The sequence below is a fragment of the Cricetulus griseus genome, chromosome 2 (genome assembly GCF_003668045.3).
Source record: "Cricetulus griseus strain 17A/GY chromosome 2, alternate assembly CriGri-PICRH-1.0, whole genome shotgun sequence".
In the NCBI taxonomy this organism is placed as follows: Eukaryota; Metazoa; Chordata; class Mammalia; order Rodentia; family Cricetidae; genus Cricetulus; species Cricetulus griseus.
The window spans coordinates 176,432,812-176,453,955 of NC_048595.1; the positions used below are offsets into that span (position 1 = coordinate 176,432,812).

The following is a 21,144-nucleotide window of genomic DNA, read 5'->3' on the forward strand; positions in this document are numbered from 1 at the left end:
ACCTGGCCATAGTTAACTTTCTTAAAGAACTTTTGCACATCCCTAACCTCCTTGTTAATAGTCCCTTTCATTTTGATTCAAACTAAGGTAAAAATAAAGAAGGAACATTAAAACAACCCAGAAAGATTATGTGTACTAGGATGAAATACTAAAACTCAGTCACCTTTGGTGTAAATTGATGTAGTGTTCCTGAAGCCAGAGTTCAGGGACTAGTGCTAGGAAGTCATGAATTTCAGCCAACAGGACTGGACAGTAAGAACTTTCAGTAAGTTCTTACAATAAGAATTTCAGCAAGAACTGTCTGGAAGAATTCTTTTGCTCTCCAGTACACAGGCATTGGAGTTAAGGTTGTGGGGAAGGGAAACATTTCCTTGCTAGCCTTTCAAAGAAAGGAGAAGAAACAAAAATATCAGCTTAGGGTTCAGCTATCACCACCTCCCTTCCCCTTATTACAAGATATTAGAGGGGCCCTGGAAGTTTACAAGGGCACTCTCCAAATCCTTTGTTGTTTATCTTGGCAAGAACTGACCTTGTATGCATCCAGAATAGGTTCCCAACTGACCCCATCATGGTGAGGTGAGTTAGAGGAACAGAGTAATTTTCTCCACTGATTTAAAGAATAAAGAGGCAGGAAAAGACAGGTCTCAGCACTTGACCAGAGTTTACTGAAAGCTGAAATACATCTGCATAGCAAAGAACACAGACACATACTCCCCCAGGTAGTGAGGGGACCTCATACAGTGTCCACAAAAAAACAAAAGTTTGTTTGATGATGCAATAGGTTCCCTAATCCCTCTGGATTGGATGACCTGGGCTATCAGAGGGGATTGGATAATCCAGACAAAGAAAGGGAAGCTGATTAGTTCTCACCACAAGAGCTACTCAGAGAAAGGTCTATCAAACAGGGGATAAATCTCACCAAGTCTTTGTCTTGGAAAGGGAGAAGAATCAGGAAGATGGCCATCTTAAATGTTTAAGTGAATAGTACATGAAGCCACACAAAGCCCCTTTTCCCTGTCTGTTTGGCTATCAGGAATCTGTCTGACTCCCAAGTTCTTACTATAACCAGGAGGCAGTTATTAGAGTTTACATTTCTGGATATCTCACTAGCATTCACATTAAGTATAAAGAAGATTCTAGATCTGCACTTTTGATGAATACTCACATATTGTTTAATTTATTCATCTTTGAAAGTGCTTTCTGAATTTGTAAATGATAATTCCTGCAAAGAAGCTGTGTCTGCAATACTGATTAACTGATTAAAAGCAGTGATGTGCAGAGGTTGGGATGTCATCTTCCAGAGGCGAATTACTTTGTATCAGGGTATTTTTAACCTTTGATACTAATTCCTTGCCCACCTCTGATCCAGAATTAACATCCTGTGACTAATAGATAAAACACCTTTAAAACTGCTAACTTAACCAACTACTAGCTTCCACCAACCCCAAAACTAAGAATGTCATCAGATACAATCTGAGGTTGTCTTAGTTACTCTTGTGCTGCTATGACAAAACACCATGTCCAAGGCAACTTGTAAAAGGAAGCATTTAATTTGGGGCCTTGCTTATAGTTTCAGAGGAAGAGTTCATGATCATTATGGTGGGAAGCAGGACACCAGGCAGGCATGCCAGTGAGCAATATCTGAGAGCTGAATCTGATACACAAGCATGAGGTAGAGAGAGAAGCAGGGAGGGAAAGGGAGAGAAAGCTAAGGTGAATGGTATGAGCCTTTGAAATCTCAAAGACCACCCCAAGTGACATACCTCCTAATCCTTCTTTAAATGTTCCACCAACTGTGGAACAACCATTCAAACATATGAACCTATGAGGCAATTTTCATTCAAACAACCACAGAAGCATATAGAAAAGTTTCTCTCATCTTGCTGTAGCCACCTCTCTGATGTACCTGTTAGTATATTTTAAACTTGCCTCAATTTGTGACTTTTTTTGATCTGTAAGACTGCAAATTTTGTAAAACTGCTTCTGTGTTGGAACATGGAATTTTGGGGAACCTAAATCTGTGTTCACAGTTATCCCAAATGGCTAAAAATATCTCTTATTGACTTCACGGTGAGAGCTGTAATTTTTCCATCAACAAATTATAAGCACTAAAAGCATTCATTTACCTTAACTATCTGCCCCCAAGATAAAAAATTCATAACAAAGATGAAATTTATTTAACATTTTATTGAATGAAACATTTATGATTACAATCACACTGAGTATTATCAAACACAAAATTAAGATAACAATTTTATCATTATCATTAAATAATTGAAATAAAATCCTTCAATCACAGGTTGGAGAAATTCTTCAATATCCAATATTGTACTTGATGAACCATGGGAGACATCATTTGTTGTCTAGGAACTTGAAGCATCAATTGAGAAATTTTACTTGATTGCAAGATCCACTATGAAAAAGGATGGGGTATGTGTAACCCGTACAAAATTCAGCAAGGACCATGATGCTGATAACAAAATTTTTCTTTAGTGGTTCTGCAAATAAAGAAGTCAGAAGGAAAACACAGATTTGAGCCACCATTTTCAATTAGCACTTGTAAATTGTACTGCATTAAATGCTTTATAATGAGGAGCACCTGGCATGGATTGATGCAGAAATTCTCTCTTCATCTACGAGAAGCTACATCCCACCAATTCTCCACCCTTGTGTGTGTCCTATCTCTCATGTTGGGATTCTTGACTTTTCCTAAAAGCCCAGACCTGACTCTGACTTGGGACCGTTTCAGATCCAAAAGACAAGAGGACTAGAAATTGTCTTAGTTGTCCTCTAGAAGCAGAATGGAAGGAAACACTTGAGAGAGAGAAAATGTAGAGTAAGGTAGGAATACAGCTGAATGTATGAATTTATTAGCATTCACTAAACATTTGCTTTACACACTCTTTATACAATAAAAGAATGTGACTCAGAATGCTATGGCAGGGAGGAGGGAGAGTGGAAATGCTCCCATATTGCCCTAGCCCTTAGGAATGTTAGAAAGCTGTCAATAAGTTCAGCAGACAAGATGGATCACCAGAGACTTCCCTTCTTAGTATTAGATTCAGTTGGGATGGATTTCAAAGTTCTGTACTTGAGTATTCTGCTCACACACCAGGGTCATTATTAGTCAGCATCTGCATTTGGAATTATGTTATCTTGTTTACCAGTATGCTGCTAGCAGTTAATTAATAATCATTTAAATTAACCAGTGAATATATTTGCAAAGTATTCATCAGAGTTCCACTGAAGGATCAAACAAAAAAGCAAGTTTTGCAAATGAGAAATTAAAGGAAAGGTGCAAGTGACTTCCTGTGGCCTCAGCAGTAACAAAGTTTACTGTCTGTGTATTTTATATCTGGGTTCTCAGAAACAGGGTTTTTAATTGTGTCATTATAGTTTCTTCATTACTAAGGAAAATCAAACATTTAATCATGTGTTCTTACATCATGGCACTGCAGAAAATACATTCATTGCTATAAGTACGTCCATCAGTTCCACAAACTGGATCCTTTTCCCTGGTACACCTATTTGGGAAATTTTTGTACACATCACAATTAGGCTGTCAGAGATAAAGAGACAATGCAAGGTTTATCATATAGTGATCTTTGTGGGAAAAGAAAACCATAATAGTTAAAATTATTAAAATTATTAAAATAGTTAAAAAGCAAAATAGTTAAATATTAAGGCTTAAATAAAAACATGGAGGTACCTAAACTCAAATGATATATATATATATATATATATATATATATATATATATATATATATATATATATATATTTGTGTGTGTGTGTGTGTGTGTGTTCATGCATGCATAACCACCTGCATACCACAACATTCATGTAGAGGTCAGAGGACAACTTCCCTGAGTCAGTCTCTCTTTCTAACACATAGGCCCTGGAGGTTGAACTCAGGTTATCTGGCTTCGTGGCAGGCACCGTTATTCACTGAGTGATCTTGCTAACCCAAATACATTATATATATTATATATATATATATATATATATATATGATTTTACAAAGCTGTGTATTGGATATCTGAATTTTATGAGTTCTCCTGTCTCTTCATCTATTCACATTCATGTCAAATCTCTCATTAATTTATACCATGAGAGATCATAAAACTTAATTATTTACCTTTTAGTCTCTTATCCTTCTGAATCATTCATGGCAGACATATATACTCATATATATGATCCTTTGTATATATGTGTAACATCTTATACAGATATAGATAACGAGAGTATTGGTGATTTACAGAAATAGGCAACAGTGTGTATTTTCTGTTGAATTTGCCTTTCAACTTCTTTGTAAGTTTTATTTATTCAGTTGTTGGGACTACAGTTCTTCTTCACATCTATATAACATTGTAGTGTGTTAATATTTGAAAAATTATTATTAATCCACCCTTAAATAGATTATTCAATTACTTTCAATATTCTTTTCTTGTTAGAATAAACAAGTCTACTTTAAATGCCTTTTAAAATATATTAGATACTTGTATACAACAAGGATTTGGTATTAATGGAATTTTTGAATAATGGGATATTTTATCTTGTCTATAATGCTAAACATTTGTATAGGGTTGGCAAGACTACTATTATTTATGTGCATGTATATGTGTATACGTATACATATGTGCCTGGGTGCATTATATGTTCACCACACATATCCAAGAGCCCATGGAGGTCAGAAGAAGAAGTTAATCCCTTGGAACCAGAGTTACAGGTAGTTTTGAGCTGCCACATGGGTGCTGGGCACCAAATGTTGTTCCTCTTCTAGAGCAGTAGATGCTTTTAACCTCTGAGTCATCTCTACAGCCTCTAGCAAGACTCATTCTTGACCCTCATGCAGTAATAATGATATAAGTATTTTGTTTGATTTTAATTTTTCCAGATCTATTCTATTTAAGATTTTGTTTGTTGGTACATATAAAACAACTAAAAGTTTACCTTTTATTTATTATTTACTTCATTTAAAAATTTTATTCGCAGTTTCTTCTCCCTCCACTCCTCCCAATCCTCTCCACCTCCTCTCCCCAGATCCACTCTTCCTCCATTTCCTTTCAGAAAAGAGCAGTCTTCCCAGGGATATCAACTGAACATGGCATGAACAAATTATAATAAGACTATACACGATCATCATATCAAGGTTGAACAAGAGAACTCAGTAGGAGGAAAAGGGTTCCAAAAGCGGGGGGGGGGGAAGAGTCAGAAACACCCCCATTTCCACTGTTAGGAATCCCACAAAATGCCAAGCTAATAACCATCATGTATATGCAGAGGATATAGAGCAAACCCATGAAGTGGCATGGTCCATGATTGCCCCTTAAGTCTCTGTGAGACCCCATGGGCTCTGCTTAGTTGATTCTATGGGACAGGTTCTCATGGTGTCCTCAACACCATTAGCTTCTACAAAATTGCCAAATTAAACAGTGTTAACTTACCTTGCTACGGACTTTTGTTGAAAATGCAAAAGTAGTTTCTGAAACCAGCAGATAAAAGAAAAGTTAAGAATAAGAAGAAGGGAAAATATAGTCTATGGTGTGAAGTTCCCACAGTACTTAGCAGAAGTAACCTGTGCAAACTGCTTATTCATGACCTCTGAAGTACAGTAAGAATTTGTGGTAGTAGCAAAATAATGTGTTTGTAGAATGATTTCAAATCTTGAAATATTTGTTATTATTTATCAGTTTCTTAAACTTTCCTTTTGAAGATACCATAATTTTCCTTTACATGTGAAATAGCCTAATCAGAGAAAAAAATGCCTTGTAATAAAGTCACTTAATTTGCCTTGCATAAAAGACATGTATTAAATTTGATTAATAATTATTAAGATTGAGTATCTTGGATCGAATCTTTCACAAATCTTTTGTTTATTCTAAAATTTATGACTTGTCACTGGAAGAATCATTGAGTTTTCTCTCTAAGCACAGACCTTGGCTTACAGGATAAAAGATGATGTCAAGCAACACCAGATCTGGATGACACCATACAGCTCATACAGTGCATTTAACAATGCTGGACTGTGTCCTACAAAAGGGGACAAGGGAAAAAACTCTAACCAAAGATCAATGACATCAACACAAAAATCCAAAGTATAAATTTTAAGATTACTTTTAAAAGAGATGAGCTCTAAACTCTCTTATGCAAGTGGGCCTTGACCTCCAGGACACAAGCAATTTACTTTCCTCCTGTCTTTGAGTAACTGGCTTATGGGCACACACTGATGTACTCTGCTTCTGCTACTTATTGTAATCCAGGTTCTGTGCTCCAGTTCTCTGAGACAGGACATGGATAAAAGCAATTTATTGGTGTAAGTTCTAAAGCAATTCGTAATATATTGCTTTTCACCAGTTTGATGTTTCTAATCCCAGTTTTAAAATTCATCTGTTCCTGAATTGCAATGGATGCTTCCAACATTATATGCCTGGGGGGGGAATAGTAAAAAATTCACTTACCATAATAAAGAGGAAACACCAAGGCCAGAATGAAAATTATTTTGATCGATAATAAAGAGGAAGACATTTTTTCAAGTCTGAGGAACAATCATTTAAGAGCATCTATAACACATTTCCAAATAAAAGTTTCTTACAGACCAAGAAACTGCCACACACCCCCTTCCCAGATTCCTAATTACAGCTAACACTAACTAGTCTTCTTTGGTTCTTTTAATAATCCTCAAGATCAATAAGACACAATCACCAGAAGTACAGAGATCTCCTGGAGACTTGAAAGGCCCTCATTGTATCTATTCTCCCAGCCCCTGGCTCAGCAAGGCAGGAGACTCTCTGCATTTCAAGACATACACATATCGGAATCTCAGATTTTCAGAAATAATTGTTTTAGAAATAAATACCTTTAGAAGTTGTTGTGGGAACTCTAGGCTCCTGGGCAGTCTCCAGCCGTCTCTGTATCTCTTATCAGGAACAGCAAAGATAGTGAAGGGACACCAACAGCTCTGGGAATTAATGTTTTGCTTACCTTCTCTTCTCAGTCACTTCCCTCTAGCTGCAGTTCATATTGGTTTTTTATTGAGTACTTGTTTCAGAGAAAGATCAAAAGCCCAGCACAGATCAATCACAGCAGTAGACTGTGTTCCCCCTGGAGGCTGCAAATTAGCTCACAAGATGCACCTCGCTTGTTCTTAGTAGTTCTTGCAGCAGAAAGTTAGGTACAATTTGACCTGATTTATACAGAGGTGTGGGAAAGAGAAGGCAATTAATACTGGAAGGGGGTGAGGTGGGGGAAGCATTCTAAACTATTGGGCAAGAAATAACAAGAGAATAAAGGGAAAAAGAAAAATAAATTTAAAGAATTGTGACTGGACAATTCTACCTCATGGTTTTGTCAGAAAAATTAGATTGAATACTAATATAAAATTAATATGCCTACACCTGGCAGACTCAACAGGAAATCTTATTTTTATTAGGTGTTTTGTTTTGAGGTGCATACCAGTGTCCCAGTGAGACATTTGTAAACCTGTAGCACAAATATACAGCCTGGAACAGACATCTGCTAGAGACTTTTTACCAGTGTCCATTTCCACAGCCAAAACTGCAAATCTGTTGCTTGTATAAGAAGCCTGGGCAGTGGTATGCTTGGAAAGATCCCAGAAGGGTCTCAAATCAGCCAGCACTGGAGGATGAAGATAGGATGAAATAGCAGAAATGGGAGAATAACAAGGGGGAACAGAGGCCACAGTGTACAGTAACTTAAGTTATTAAAGTTAATGATCTGGTAAATCCTAGAATTAAGTTGGAGGCGCAGTGGATCATGAAGTTGGGAATCCCTGGAGTTTTTTTTTTTTTTTTTTTTTTTTATTAAACTTTCTCAGAGCCTGACATTTAGGAACGCATTGGCAGTTGAAATCATTGAGTTCTAGCCTTGTCTCTGACCAAACGATCTCTACAACATATCCAAGCTTTACAGTCCTCAGTGGTCTCACTTTGTAGCACAGGCTGGACTGAATCCACAGTCCTTGCCTTATGACTCCTGGGGTCACTGGCTTACACCACCATGCCCAGCCTGGTCTTTACATAGGCTGGTTGATAGAGGTCACTACAAAAAGAAACCAACATGAGACCCATATGTGCACACACATGCAATGTTTAATTAAGATTTTCATCATGCACACTCACTGTACTTGGTCCTGGGTTGCACAGGGTATCTCTAGGAAAGTATATTTTATCTCATACATCTTGCCCTACCTCCCTTTCTCCTCTTTCATAAGTTACCATGGACAATTTCTCTTGTACTTTCTACATGTTTTCTTAATTTACCCTTAAATAAAAATATAAATAATTCAAATATAAAATGGTACAATATAATAGAATATGATGTTATGTGTAATTGTTATGTGTATTGAGTAATTTTTGTATACTTTGTTTTTAATTATTTTTTATTTTAGAGGCACTCATATTTACATATGCATCCCCCCATTCCCCCACCCTCCATCCTCCCATGTTCCCCACCAATCCCCCATCCCACCCCCCCACCCACACCCCAGGGATAGTGAGGCCTTCCACAGGGGACTGACAAAGTCCACCATATCATTTGGGAGAGGGCCTAGGCCCTCTTTCTTGTATCTGGGCTGCAATAGTATCCCTCCATAGGGAATGGGCTCCCAAAGTCCATTTGTGCTCTAGGGATAAAGACTGGCTCCACTGTTAGAGGTCCCATAGACTGTTTTGGCCTCCTAGTTGGTACCCACACTCAGAGGGCTTGGTTCAGTCCAATGCTGTCCCCTGCTTTATGACTAGGGTCTCATTGCTCTCAGTAGGTCAACTGTTTCTGTGAGTTTCTACAGCACAGTCTTGGCTCCTTTGCTCATCCCTCCTCCCTCTCTGCAACTGGATTCCAGGAGTACAGTTCAGTGCTTAGCTGTGGATGCCTGCTTCTGCTTCTAACAACTACTGGATGAAGGTTCTAGGAATGGTACCCAAGGTAGTCATCAATCTCAATATAAGAGAAGGGCATCAAAAGCAGCCTCTCCATCACTGCCTAAATTCTTAGATGGGGTCATCCCTGGGGATCCCCTAACATTTCCCCTGTGCTAGACCTCTCTCTAAACCTGTACTGTCTCCCTCTATCGAGGCATCTACTTTCCTACCCTCCTCTATTCCTCTCCTGTCTCAATCCTCTTGTTATCCTCCACTCCCCTCCCCTTCTCCCTTCCCCACTCCCTTCCTTTACCCCACCCATGCTCCCAATTTGCTTAGGGGTTCTTGTCCCCCTCCCCTTCTTCAGGGACTATTCAATCTTCTCTTGGGGTCCTCCTTGTTTCCTAGCTCCTCTGGCAGTGTGGATTGTAAACTGGTAGTCCTTTTCTCTATGTCTAAAAATCATGTATGAGTGAGTACATGGCATATTTGTTTGTTTGTGACTGAGTTACCTCATTTAGGATGGTTTCTTCTAGTTCCATCCATTTGCCTACAAATTTCAAGATTCCATTGTTTTTTTTTCTGCTGAGTAGTACTATATTGCATGAATGTACCACATTTTCTTTATCCATTTTTTAATTTCAGGGGCATCTAGGTTGCTTCCATGTTCTGGCTATTACAAATAATTCTGCTATTAACATAGTTGAACATACATCCTAATTGTATGAATGTGCATTCTTTGGGTATATGCCCAAGAGAGGAATTGCTGGATCTTGAGGTAGACTGATTCCCATTTTTCTGAGAAACCACCATACTGATTTCCAAAGTGGTTGTACAAGTTTGAACTCCCACCAGCAATAGAGGAGAGTTCCTCTTTCTCCACATCCTCTCCAACATAGACTGCCATTGGTGTTTTTTATTTCAGACATTCTGACAGGAGTAAAATGATATCTCAGAGTGGTTTTGATTTGCATTTCCCTGATGGCTAAGGATGTTGAGCACTTTCTTACGTGTCTTTCAGCCATTTCAGATTCCTCTGTTGAGAATTCTCTATTTAGTTCTGCACTCCACTTTTTAATTGGATTGATTGGTGTTTTGGTGGCTAGCTTCTTGAGTTCATTGTATATTTTGGTAATCAGCCCTCTGTCGGATATGGGATTGGTGAATATCTCTTACCATTCTGTCAGCTGCTGTTTTGTCTTGCTGACTGTGTCCTTTGCCTTAAAGAAGCTTCTCAGTTTCAGGAAGACCCATTTATTAATTGTTGACCTCAGTGTCTGTGCCACTGGTGTTATGTTCAGGAAGCAGTCTCCTGTACCAATTCGTTCGAGGATACCACCTACCTTCTAGCTGAATTCATGTTGAGGTCTTTGATCCATTTGGACTTAAGTTTTGTGCATGGCAATAGATATGGATCTATCTGCAATCTTACACATGACCAAATCCAGTTATGCCAACATCATTTGTTAAAGATGCTTTCTTTTTCCCATTGTATACCTTTAGCTTCTTTGTCAAAAATCAGGTGTTCATAGGTGTGTGGGTTAGTATCAGGTTTTTCAATTCAATTCCATTGGTCAACCTGTCTACTTTTGTGCCCATACCAAGCTGTTTTCAGGACTATGGTTCCATAATAGAGCTTGAAGTCAGGGATGGTGATACCTCCAGAAGTTCCTTTATTGTACAGGGTTGTTTTGGCTATCCTGGGTTTTTTTTGTTTTTCCATATGAAGTTGAGTATTGTTCTTTCAAGGTCTGTGAATAATTGTGCTGGAATTTTGATGGGAATTGCATTGAATCTGTAGGTAGCTTTTGGCAAGATCGCCATTTTTACTATGTTGATCCTTCCTACCCAAGAGCATGGGGGATCTTTCCATTTTCTGGTATCTTCTTTAATTTCTTTCTTTAGAGACTCAAAGTTCTTAAGATACAAGTCTTTCGTGTGTTTGGTTAGCGTTACCCCAAGATATTTTATGTTGTTTGTTGCTAATGTAAAGGGTGATGTTTCTCTGACTTCTTTATCAGTGCATTTATCAGCTGTATATAGTAGGGCTAGTGATTTTTTTAGTTAATCCTACTACTTTGCTGAAGGTGTTTATCAGCTGTAGGAGTTCCCCTGTAGAGTTTCTCAGGTTACTTATGTAAACTATCATATCATCTGCAAATAGTGAGAGTTTGACTTCTTCCTTTCCAATTTGTATCCCCTTGATCTCCTTTTATTGTCTTATTGCTCTAGCTAGAACTTCAAGTACAATATTGAAGAGATATGGAGAGAGTGGAAAGCCTTGTCTTGTTCCTGATTTTAGAGGAATTGCATTGAGTTTCTCTCCATTTAGCTTGATATTGATTGTTGGTTTGCTACATATTGCTTTTATCATGTTTAGGTATGTTCCTGTTATTCCTGATCTCTCCAAGACTTTTATCATGAAGGGGTGTTGGATTTTGTCAAAGGCTTTTTCAGCATCTAGTGAGATGATCATGTGGTCTTTTTCAGTTTGTTTATATGGTGGATTACATTGATGGATTTTCATATGTTGAACTATCCCTGCATTTCTAGGATGAAGCCCACTTGATCATAGTGAATGATTTCTCTAATGTGTTCTTGGATTCAATTTGCCAGCATTTTGTTTAGTATTTTTGCATCAATGTTCGTGAGGGATATTGGTCTGCAATTGGTCACAAATTCTCTTTGTGTGGCTTGGGTACCAAGGTAATTGTAGCCTCTTAAAAAGAGTTTGGCGATGTCCCTTCTGCTGCTATTGTGTGGAACAATTTGAGGAGTATTGGTATTAGATCTTGTTTGAATTTCTGGTAGAATTCTGCACTGAAACCATCTGGCCCTGGGCTTTTTTTTTTGGTTGTTAGAATTTTGATGACTGCTTCTATTTCATTAGGGATTATAGGTCTGTTTAAATTGCTTATCTGTTCTTGATTTAATTTAGTAAGTGATATCTAGCTAGAAAATTGCCCATTTCCTTTACATTTTCCAATTTTGTGGAGTACAGGTTTTTAAAGTAAGACCTGATGATTCTCTGGATTTCCTCAGTGTCTGTTGTTATGTTCCCCCTTTCATTTCTGATTTTGTTAATTTGCATGTTGTCTCTCTGCCTTTTGGTTAGTCTGGATAGAGGTCTGCCTATCTTGTTGATTTTCTCTAGGAACCAACTCTTTGTTTCATTGAGTATTTGTAATGTTTTACTAGTTTCTACTGTATTGATTTCAGCCCTCAGTTTGATTACTTCCTTTTGTTCTAGAGCTTTCTGTTGTGCTGTTAATTCTCTAGTGTGATTATTCTCCTGTTTTTTCATGTGGGTATTTAGTGCTATGAATTTTCCTCTTAGCACTGCTTTCAGAGTGTCCCATAAGTTTGGGTATGTTATGTCATCATTCTCATTACATTCTAGGACATCTTTAATTTCTTTTTTATTTCTTCCTTGACCCAGGAGTGATGCAATTGCACATTATCCAATTTCCATGAGTGTGTAGGGTTTCTGCAATTTGTGTTGTTGTTGAATTCTAACTTTAAAGCAGGGTGGTCTGATAAAATACAGGGGGTTATTCCAATTTTTTTGTATCTGTGTAGGTTTACTATGTTGTCAAGTATGTGGTCGATTTTAGAAAAGGGTCCATGTGGCCCTGAGAAGAAGTTATATTCTTTTGTGTTTCAATGGAATGTTCTACAGATGTCTGTTAATCCCAATTAGGCCATAACTTCTGTTAGTTCTTTTGTTTCTTTGTTAAGTTTTTGTCTTATGGTTCTGTCTAATGGTAAAAGTGGGGTTTTGAAGTTTCCTGCTATAAATGTGTGAGGTTTTATGTGTGATTTGAGCTTCAGTAACATTTTTTTTATGAATGTGGGTGCCTATGTATTGGGGGAATAGATGTTCAGGATTGAGACTTTATCTTGATGGACTTTTCCTGTGATGAGTATGAAATGCCCTTCATCTCTTTTGATTGATTTTAGTTTGAAGTCTAATTTGTAAGATATTAGGATTGTTACACCAGCTTGTTTCTTGGGTCCCTTTGATTGGAAAGTCTTTTTTCAACCCCTTACTCTGTGGAAACATCTGTCTTTGACGTTTTGCATTTCTTATATACAGCAGAAGGATGGATTCTGTCTTTGTATCCATTCTGTTAGCCTGTATCTTTTTATAGGCAAGTTAAGACCATTGACATTGAAGAATATTAGTGACCATTTATTGCTGATTCTTGTTTGTTTTGGATTTGTTTGTGGTGTTGTTGTTTATGTGTCAATTTCCCCCTTTTTTTCTTTTGGCGTTTGGTAAAGTGTGATTATCTATTGTCTATGGGTTTTTTGAGTGTAGTTATCTTCATTGGGTTGGAGTTTTCCTTCCAATAATTCCTGTAGGGCTGAATTTGTGGATATGTATTGCTTAAATCTGTTTTTTTTTTTCAGGAAATATCTTGTTTTCTCCATCTATAGTGATTGAAAGCTTTGCTAGATACAGTAGTCTGGGCTGGCATCCATGTTCCCTTAGTATTTGTAGAACATGTCTTCAGGATCTTATGACTTTCAAAGTTTCCATTGAGAAGTTGGATGTAATTTGGATAGGTCTGCCTTTCTATGTTACCTGGCCTTTTTCTTTTGCTGCTCTTAATATTTTTTCTTTTTCTATAAGTTTGGTGTTTTGATTATTATGTGGTGTGGGAACTTTTTTTGTGTTCCAATCTATTTGGTGTTCTGTAAGCTTCTTGTACTTTCATAGGCACATCCTTCTTTAGGGTGGGGAAGTTTTCTTCTATGATTTTGTTGAATGTGTTTTCTGTACTTTGAGCTGAATTTCTTTACCTTCTTTGATACCTGTTATTCTTAGGTTTGGTCTTTTCACGGTGTCCCTTATTTCCTATCCTACTCTATCTTTGTATTAGGGATTTGTTGGACTTGAGATTTTCTTTGGTCGATGACTGTATATCCTCCAGTGAGTCTTCAAGACACCTGAGATTCTGTCTTCCATCTCTTGTATTCTATTGGTTATACTTACATCTGTGGTTCCTGATTGTTTACCCAGCTTTTCTATTTCCAGCATCCCCTCATTCTGTGTTTTCTCTATTGTTTCTATTTCTGCTTTCAAGCCTTGAACTGTTTGAATTGTTTCCTTTACTTGTTTGGTTGTTTTTTCTTGGCTTTCTTTAGATTCTTTAAGAAATTTATTTCTTGAATTTTTTGGTTTGTCTTTTCCTCCATTTCATGTAGTTTTTGTTTGTTTTTTCTTGTATTTCTTTAAGGGATTTTCTCATTTCCTCTTTAAGATTCTCTATCATCTTCATAAGATAGTTTTTAAGGTCCATCTCTTCTTCCTTTACATTGAGCTTTTCAGGTCTTGTTGGTGTGGAGTCCCTAGGTTCTGGTGGTGTCATATTGGTTTTTCTGTTGTTGAGTGTGTTCTTATTCTGTCGTCTTCCCATCCCTTCTTCCAGTGGCTGCAGATGGGGTCTTTCCCTCTACCCTAGTCTCCTGAAGCAAAGGGCTCAAGCAGCAGGCAGTGGGTTGAGGGGAACCAAAAGTGACGTATGGCCAGACTCAGAGTGGGCCTTACTGTCTGGGTGGGTCCTCTCAATGGGAGGAGCAGGCCCAGGAAGATTCAAGGAGGGGATGATGGGGGAGTTGGGGTTAGAGCAGCGTCCAGACTCACCTCAGGTGGCAGGCGAAGGGCCAAGAACCCATATTGAGTAATTTTAAAATCAGTTAAACATATATTGCCTTATTTATAATGACTTTATCGTGAAAGCCTTCCAAGTGCCTCTAGATTTTTGAAAGACACAGTACCCAGATATTGTTTTCAAAGTTTCCCAACTTACAATAATACAACAGCCCTCTCATTCCTCACCAGCACTGAGCATACTTGATTGGATCCTTATTCCACCTTCAAATTTTCATTTTAATTTATGGTAACTGCATACATTGGGGGATAGACATATCCCCCAAGGCTTAGTGGCTAAGCCAGTGGTTTAGACAGAAACCATCACAGGGACAAGGTACAGATAGAATTTTCAGACACATATCCACTCTTCTATCACCTATAAAAGAGCAATAACTAGGAGATGGTAGTAGAGTTACTAATGATGCAACTCACTAACCAATTTTGTTACCAGTCTATGAAATGCACTTCTCTTTATTCCCAACTCTGAAACCCAAGGAAGAAACCAACCAGAACATGGGGGTGCCATCATGTCTCTAGGACAAACAGGTCCTGATACTTATGTTATTCAAGGAAGAGCTCTCTTAAATATGAGGAACTGTTTTTTTATTAATATTAAAACATTATACTGGTGACGAGTGGAAAATTATCAGATCCCAGGCAACATAAATTATCAAATAAAGGACCTATTTCTGTTCCTTTTAGTTGGCAGCCCAAGTCTCTTCAAATTGGTATTGTCCCATTTTTCTCAACCTAAACCTCCATTTCTCTCTAATTAAAAGCATTTTGCCCATGAGTTCGTGCTATTTGCCTCTTCCTTTTCTATCTTGACTAAGATGAAGTGATGTCTGATAACATCATGATTCTCTAAGGTTCATGAGAGGCTAACCTGATAGGCCTCTTGACTTTCAATAGCTCAAAAGCCTCCTCTGGATGTTCTGAAACTTTAGAATGAAGAGAATCTAAGGTATCTTATTTATTTAAAAATCTCTCAAGTAATATGTTATTTGGGAATATCTCTTAGATCATGGGTACTGTAATATGTCTTAAGCCATTATGCACTCAAATTAAAAAGAACACTCTAATATGTTTAGCAACACTTTATTTTAAGGTGTTTAATATATTATTGAGCAAAAATATTTAGATATGTAGAACTTTAAATTTAATTGGGATTTACATGATTGAAAATCACATTAGGGTAAGGGTTTTGTTGTTTGTGATCAACTTTCTCTGTAGCCCAAGCTCATACTCACATCAATGAGTCTTGCCTCACCTTCCCAAATTTTAGGGTTGTAAGTGTAAGTATCACACTTAGATTTTAAACTGTCATTTTATTAATGAACATTGAAAAGGGAAATCCTGAAACTGTAAATTCCTCTTGTTGAGAGCAACCTTGAATGCACAGGTTTTAATCCTCTGCCACACAGTATGATTCATATGGTCTTCTATGAGTGGAAGACTTTCACCAAGAAATTCTAATTTTAAAATTCACTGTAGAAAGGTATCATAACTCTAGCCATTGGGATGTTTAGCTCCAGAATGCGTCAGCATTTACCATAATGAGCAAATGAGAAAGTTGTATCACTTTTGCTGAAGAACCAAACGGAAAAAAGAAAAGAAATCATTAAAAATTATACCTTTTGAATAATTTACATGCTTATATACTTATAAGTGAGGATTTGAACTTGGGACATGTTGGAGAGACTGTGTGTGTCTGTTTGCTTCTTGGCTCCTTTCCATGCCCTTTCTCTACTGTGGAGATCCTTGACAACGCACAGTCAAAAGTCACACCAGATCCATGAAAGAAGAGCCACAGGGAATTCTAGGTCTGCCAAGAGGCATATATAACTTGGGAAGCAAATGGGCAAATATTTTAATAAAAGGAGAAACACACACAAGGAAATGAGGAGTAAAGAATGCAGACAACAAACACTTTCAGAATGAAGAACAAAGTGACAAGATTTCAGCTGAGAGTGTCCTGTGCTCTCAGGAGGGTTTTGAGGGGTGACAGTACACCTTCAAGAGACAAAGTTGACATCACACTTTTTAGTGTTAATTGGCTCATTATCCATGGTGAATTTTAAAGCTCAGAATTCAATCTGATTCTTAATTGATTATGTTGCCGGTAGCTAGAATTTTGCAAGGCAGATTCTCGTAGCATCACAGAGATACACTGGTTAATATTGTAGTTTCCAAATTACATCATTGTACTTAAGAATTCACCAAATTAAGCTAAATTAATCAATCCACACGTTTGCAGAATACCGCATGGATATGTTAACAGTTCCTGAGTAATACTCTTGAGAGAAGTTAGAAGTACATTTCTTTGGCTTTTATAAAATATAGTTATCCTTGATCCATTGGTATGCCTATATTACAAACAATATGAATCTTTATATCATTGTGTAATGCCTTATTCAAGACTGGAAGAACAAATATTTACTGTTGCATTCTTACCTCAGTGAAGTACAGAAAATGCATTTATTGCAATAAGTTTTTCCATTAGTTGCGCAGATTGGATAATACTCTTTAGTACACCTGTCACCATAATCTGCATATGGCGTACAGTCTATCTGTAAGAGACAGGCAATAAAAATTATTTAATAGTGAACATTTGATTACAATATTCTTGAAATATGATATATCATAATTCAACAAGAGATACCATAATATATATTTAGGATAAAAAACAAACACCTACACACCCACAATCCAGTAACTAAGGAAGTAATTTCAATACTTTTGTAAAAGTCATCCATTCTATCTTCTTGGCAATATTAACAAATTTTAGAGAACACAGACTACTCAATTTCTAAAAATGAACTAGAACATAAAACTTAAAAATTAATGTCAGCTAAATGAACATAAATTTATTAAGATGTATAAAGCCAAACATTAAGTTGTTGTTCTTTATTTTGTTTTGAATTATATTTACTTATGGTCATATACTGTAGATATTGAGATGAACCATATGTATTTATTATCTGAGCCATAGAGCTGCTAAGTGAACGGTTCTGTAAAGGGCCAGGTAGGAAAAACAGCCTTTGGGAACTGGTGGCCTTTGGTGCAGCTTTCTACTCTACCATCATGCAGGAAAGCATCCAGATATTATGCAACAAAGGGGTGTGGCTCTGTCCTTTGCTTTTGGACTCTGAAATTTGTATATCCTATAAGGTTCACATACAAAGAAAACCTTTTGTATTCTTTCTATCTACAAATATTTAAATTCCTCCTATCATAGGGATAGGGACCACACATTTTGGACATTGCCCAGCTATGGAACTTAGTAAAGACTTCTCAAATTTGTGACTACAAATACATATTTATAAAGAAGGATTGTAAAAATCTGCATACCATTCGTTCTCATCATAAGAAAGCATGGAAGAGAAGCCAGAAGGTACAGTGTGGTTGTTCTACAACATTGACACCTAATTACATCACATCATATATATATATATATATATATATTACACTATTATCAGGAGTCCTTCAGTTGTGCTAATATTATTCTTTCTCAAGACTCCAAGAACAATAGTATCAACTGATTTTTCCCCTACAATCTGACAAGTTTTCAAATGGCCAGCTAAGTTTCACTAAAACTGAAGTTAGATGTTATTAAATCCCTGAAAAATGAAGCTCACTAGTGTTCTTTAAGTCATAATCTCTGCCATTGTAGAATTGCCACTTAAATAAAGAACTTTCCTGTAGATGGTATTTTGTGAACTGGTTCTCTCGTCTATATTTATTAAAACACTTGCTTTCAGCGCTTGTTCTCTGTTTCCACTTCTTTCGTGAAGTGTTGTTACCAGTGTTCAGAAGATGGCAGCTTCTCTACGGGTTTTGATAATGTAGTGGCCACTCCCTTCACCAATGGCCTTCCCTTCTCAGGTCAGACCTTCACCACTCCCACATGTTAACAAAAGAATGAAGCCGAATGTGCTGTTTACTATTCCATCTCTCTTCAAGTTTTTGCTGATTAATATACACACACTAACTACATTCACATATTTTGTATAGCTTTAGAAATCTTGACAATTTGTATGGTAAATGCTATATGTGTTTTTATATTATTTGTTTTCACATAGCCTTGTGACTTTTATATATGCTGACAATATAAAGATATAGTTTATTTTCTACCATACTATGATATAGTACAATATATAATATATACATATACATTTTCTACCATGATATGATATAGTATGTATATAAGATAGACAGACAGACAGACAGATAGATAGATAGATACGTGAACACACACATATATACATGCACACACATACACACACACACACACACACACACACATATATATGAAATAGGGGTTATTACTATTTACTCTCCTAAAAATTGATAATTGTATGCTACTTTATTTCTCTTTGTTAGGAAGGATAATATTACTCTTAAGTATACTTTTGTATCTCAATATTGTAAAATGCAGCTAATACTTGCCAATGGTTGTCCTAGATACATTTATATATACATTGCCACTTCAGTCATACCTAGATCATACCAATGTGGTTTTATGCTGTTTGCTTGATTATGTTGCTTGACTTTGGTATAATAATACATGCATAAATACACATTTTTAACTTTTTTAATTTATTATCTTTGGGCAGTCTTACTGAGATTCTAAAACTTGACAAACTTTTAAAATTATGTTTCAAATTGCAAATGATCCACCAGTAACTTACTTCCATTCTGCTCCTTGAATATTTTGTGAAGGCAGTTTCTACAACAACAAAAACAGTTTTTAAAATAAGCAATTCACAGATACAATGGTAGCAGAAATGTGTTTCAGTGATTTACTCAAGAAGCTCCCACTAATGAGATGAGATGTTTATTCGAGTAACAAAGATAAAAATTCTCAAACATATCTACATATTTAAAAAAGTTAGTAGCCAAGCCAATGTATCTCCAAGAAAAATTATATATGTTTCTAATAGCTCCTAATGAAGTCTTCAATAATCATGAAGATGCCAACTTTTAAAAAGATTTACAGCAGAGAAACTTAATTAGGATAGAAGAAGATGCTGTACAAAAGTGACTTTAGAGCTCTGTTTTCTAGTATCAGGATATTTGTCAATATTTCATTATGAAATATTAACGATAGAGATGGTAGTATCACCTGAGGTTTCAAGAGTGCTTTCCTTATACATATCTTTGGAGTCAGGGTTGGGAGCTAAAAGTAACAATTCAGTGTTGAAGCATGCCAAACGTAGGAAAGAGTATTCCTTCCCTGAGCTTTGCATTTAACAACCAGACTATTAAATATCAAAATATTAACTGTAAAAATTAGTCAAAAGTTCCTGAATTCAGCAAAGTGCAAAGTATTAAACTCTACTGTACAGAACAAATTAGCATTCTGTTTCTTTCTTTACTGTAGGAAATAAGAAAGGTATCATTTGACAAGATATTTAGAAGAAATTTATAATGTCCTTTTTTATTTTACCAATTTAAGAACCAAAAAGGCAATACAACCATTTGGCTCCTATCTTACTACAGCAGCACATCAGGCATTCTATCCAAGACTGAAAACTTACCAGAATAAAGAGCAAAGGTCAAGTTGATGAAAACAACTTTGGTCCATAGTGAAAATAACTTCATTTGAGCAAATCTGCCAGAGAAATCATTCAGAATGTTTGTTACAAGGAGGGTGGCTGCATTAAAAGTAGACATGATCATTTGAAACTGGGTTTTGTTTGGACACTTAGAACAGTGACTGCAGAAAAGAGTATTTGAAACAATGCTGACACCAAGGCTGCACACTGAGCCTATTTCCCTCTGAAGCAATATTGTGAGTGATGTGCACTGTGGTCTCCTTCTGACAGTTCTCACAGCAATGCTGGGTACCAGGGTTGTCTTTCTTTGAAGTCATAGTGTCAGCAGTGTTGGATACTAGGGATGACTTCCTCTACTTCCTCTACAACAGCACTGACAACAATGCTTGTATTGTGGCCATCTTCCTGTTGCCACCCCTCACCTACCTTATGCAGAAAGATGATAGGTTCAAGGGCAAACCTCTGGAGACTAGCTCTCTTGTTCACTCTTCTTCAACTATAACCTTCAAGCTAACTCTTGCTTCTTGATCCTTGAGTGAGGAACTTGATAAGGGTAACACAAGTATGCTGTTTGTTCCCTAGAGGCTGTAAAATCGGTCATGAGAGGCTCTTACCAAGTGCTTCTAAATACTGATAATAGATCAGTATCTGTATAGATTATCCTCAGCAGGAGGTGCGGGAACAATTTGATCTCCTTTACCTGGGAATATGGAGAGAAGTCAGTGAGCACAGTTATTGATTATAACATAGATAAAGGATGTGAATACTTTTGTTCATGCTAGAGAATGAGAAAAGGGAGATAGTTTTAATATACAGATATTATATTTATTATATTTATGAGTTTTTCTAAGGAAATGTTAAAGCCTATGGATGCAACACTCCGCAAACATTACTGTGAACTGATCGTTAGTGCATGTGTTCTGGTGGTCCAGGCATTTCTAAAGTGCAAATGAGGTACAGTCAGGTATGGAATTTCTGGAAAACAGTAATTCATGATTATGACTATTATTTTATTATTTTCTAAATAATGAACTTAAGAATAATCT

General features: G+C 36.7%; 1 protein-coding gene across 1 annotated transcript; it reads right to left on the reverse strand.

Moving 5' to 3' along the window:
• Positions 1–3,439: 3,439 nt before the first annotated feature.
• On the reverse strand, positions 3,440–20,144 carry LOC113834341 (serine protease inhibitor Kazal-type 10-like). The gene is made up of 6 exons (XM_027402847.1): positions 20,081–20,144; positions 19,232–19,269; positions 16,995–17,110; positions 6,461–6,537; positions 5,447–5,484; positions 3,440–3,559 (listed from the first exon to the last, which is right to left on the reverse strand). Exons 1-6 carry the CDS (start codon positions 20,142–20,144, stop codon positions 3,440–3,442), a joined length of 453 nt encoding a protein of 150 aa, XP_027258648.1.
• Between the last annotated feature and the right edge of the window lie 1,000 nt (positions 20,145–21,144).

What these genes read in the sequence shown, in the direction of transcription:
- LOC113834341 (XM_027402847.1), bottom strand. Translation starts at nt 20,144, where the DNA reads ATGAAGTTATTTTCACTATGGACCAAAGTTGTTTTCATCAACTTGACC. An exon ending in ATTTTCTGTACTTCACTGAG is followed by an intron (nt 6,538 to 16,994) that starts GTAAGAATGCAA and finishes ATTGTTCCTCAG; the next exon opens with ACTTGAAAAAATGTCTTCCT. An exon ending in GGTGTTTCCTCTTTATTATG is followed by an intron (nt 5,485 to 6,460) that starts GTAAGTGAATTT and finishes TGCTGGTTTCAG; the next exon opens with AAACTACTTTTGCATTTTCA.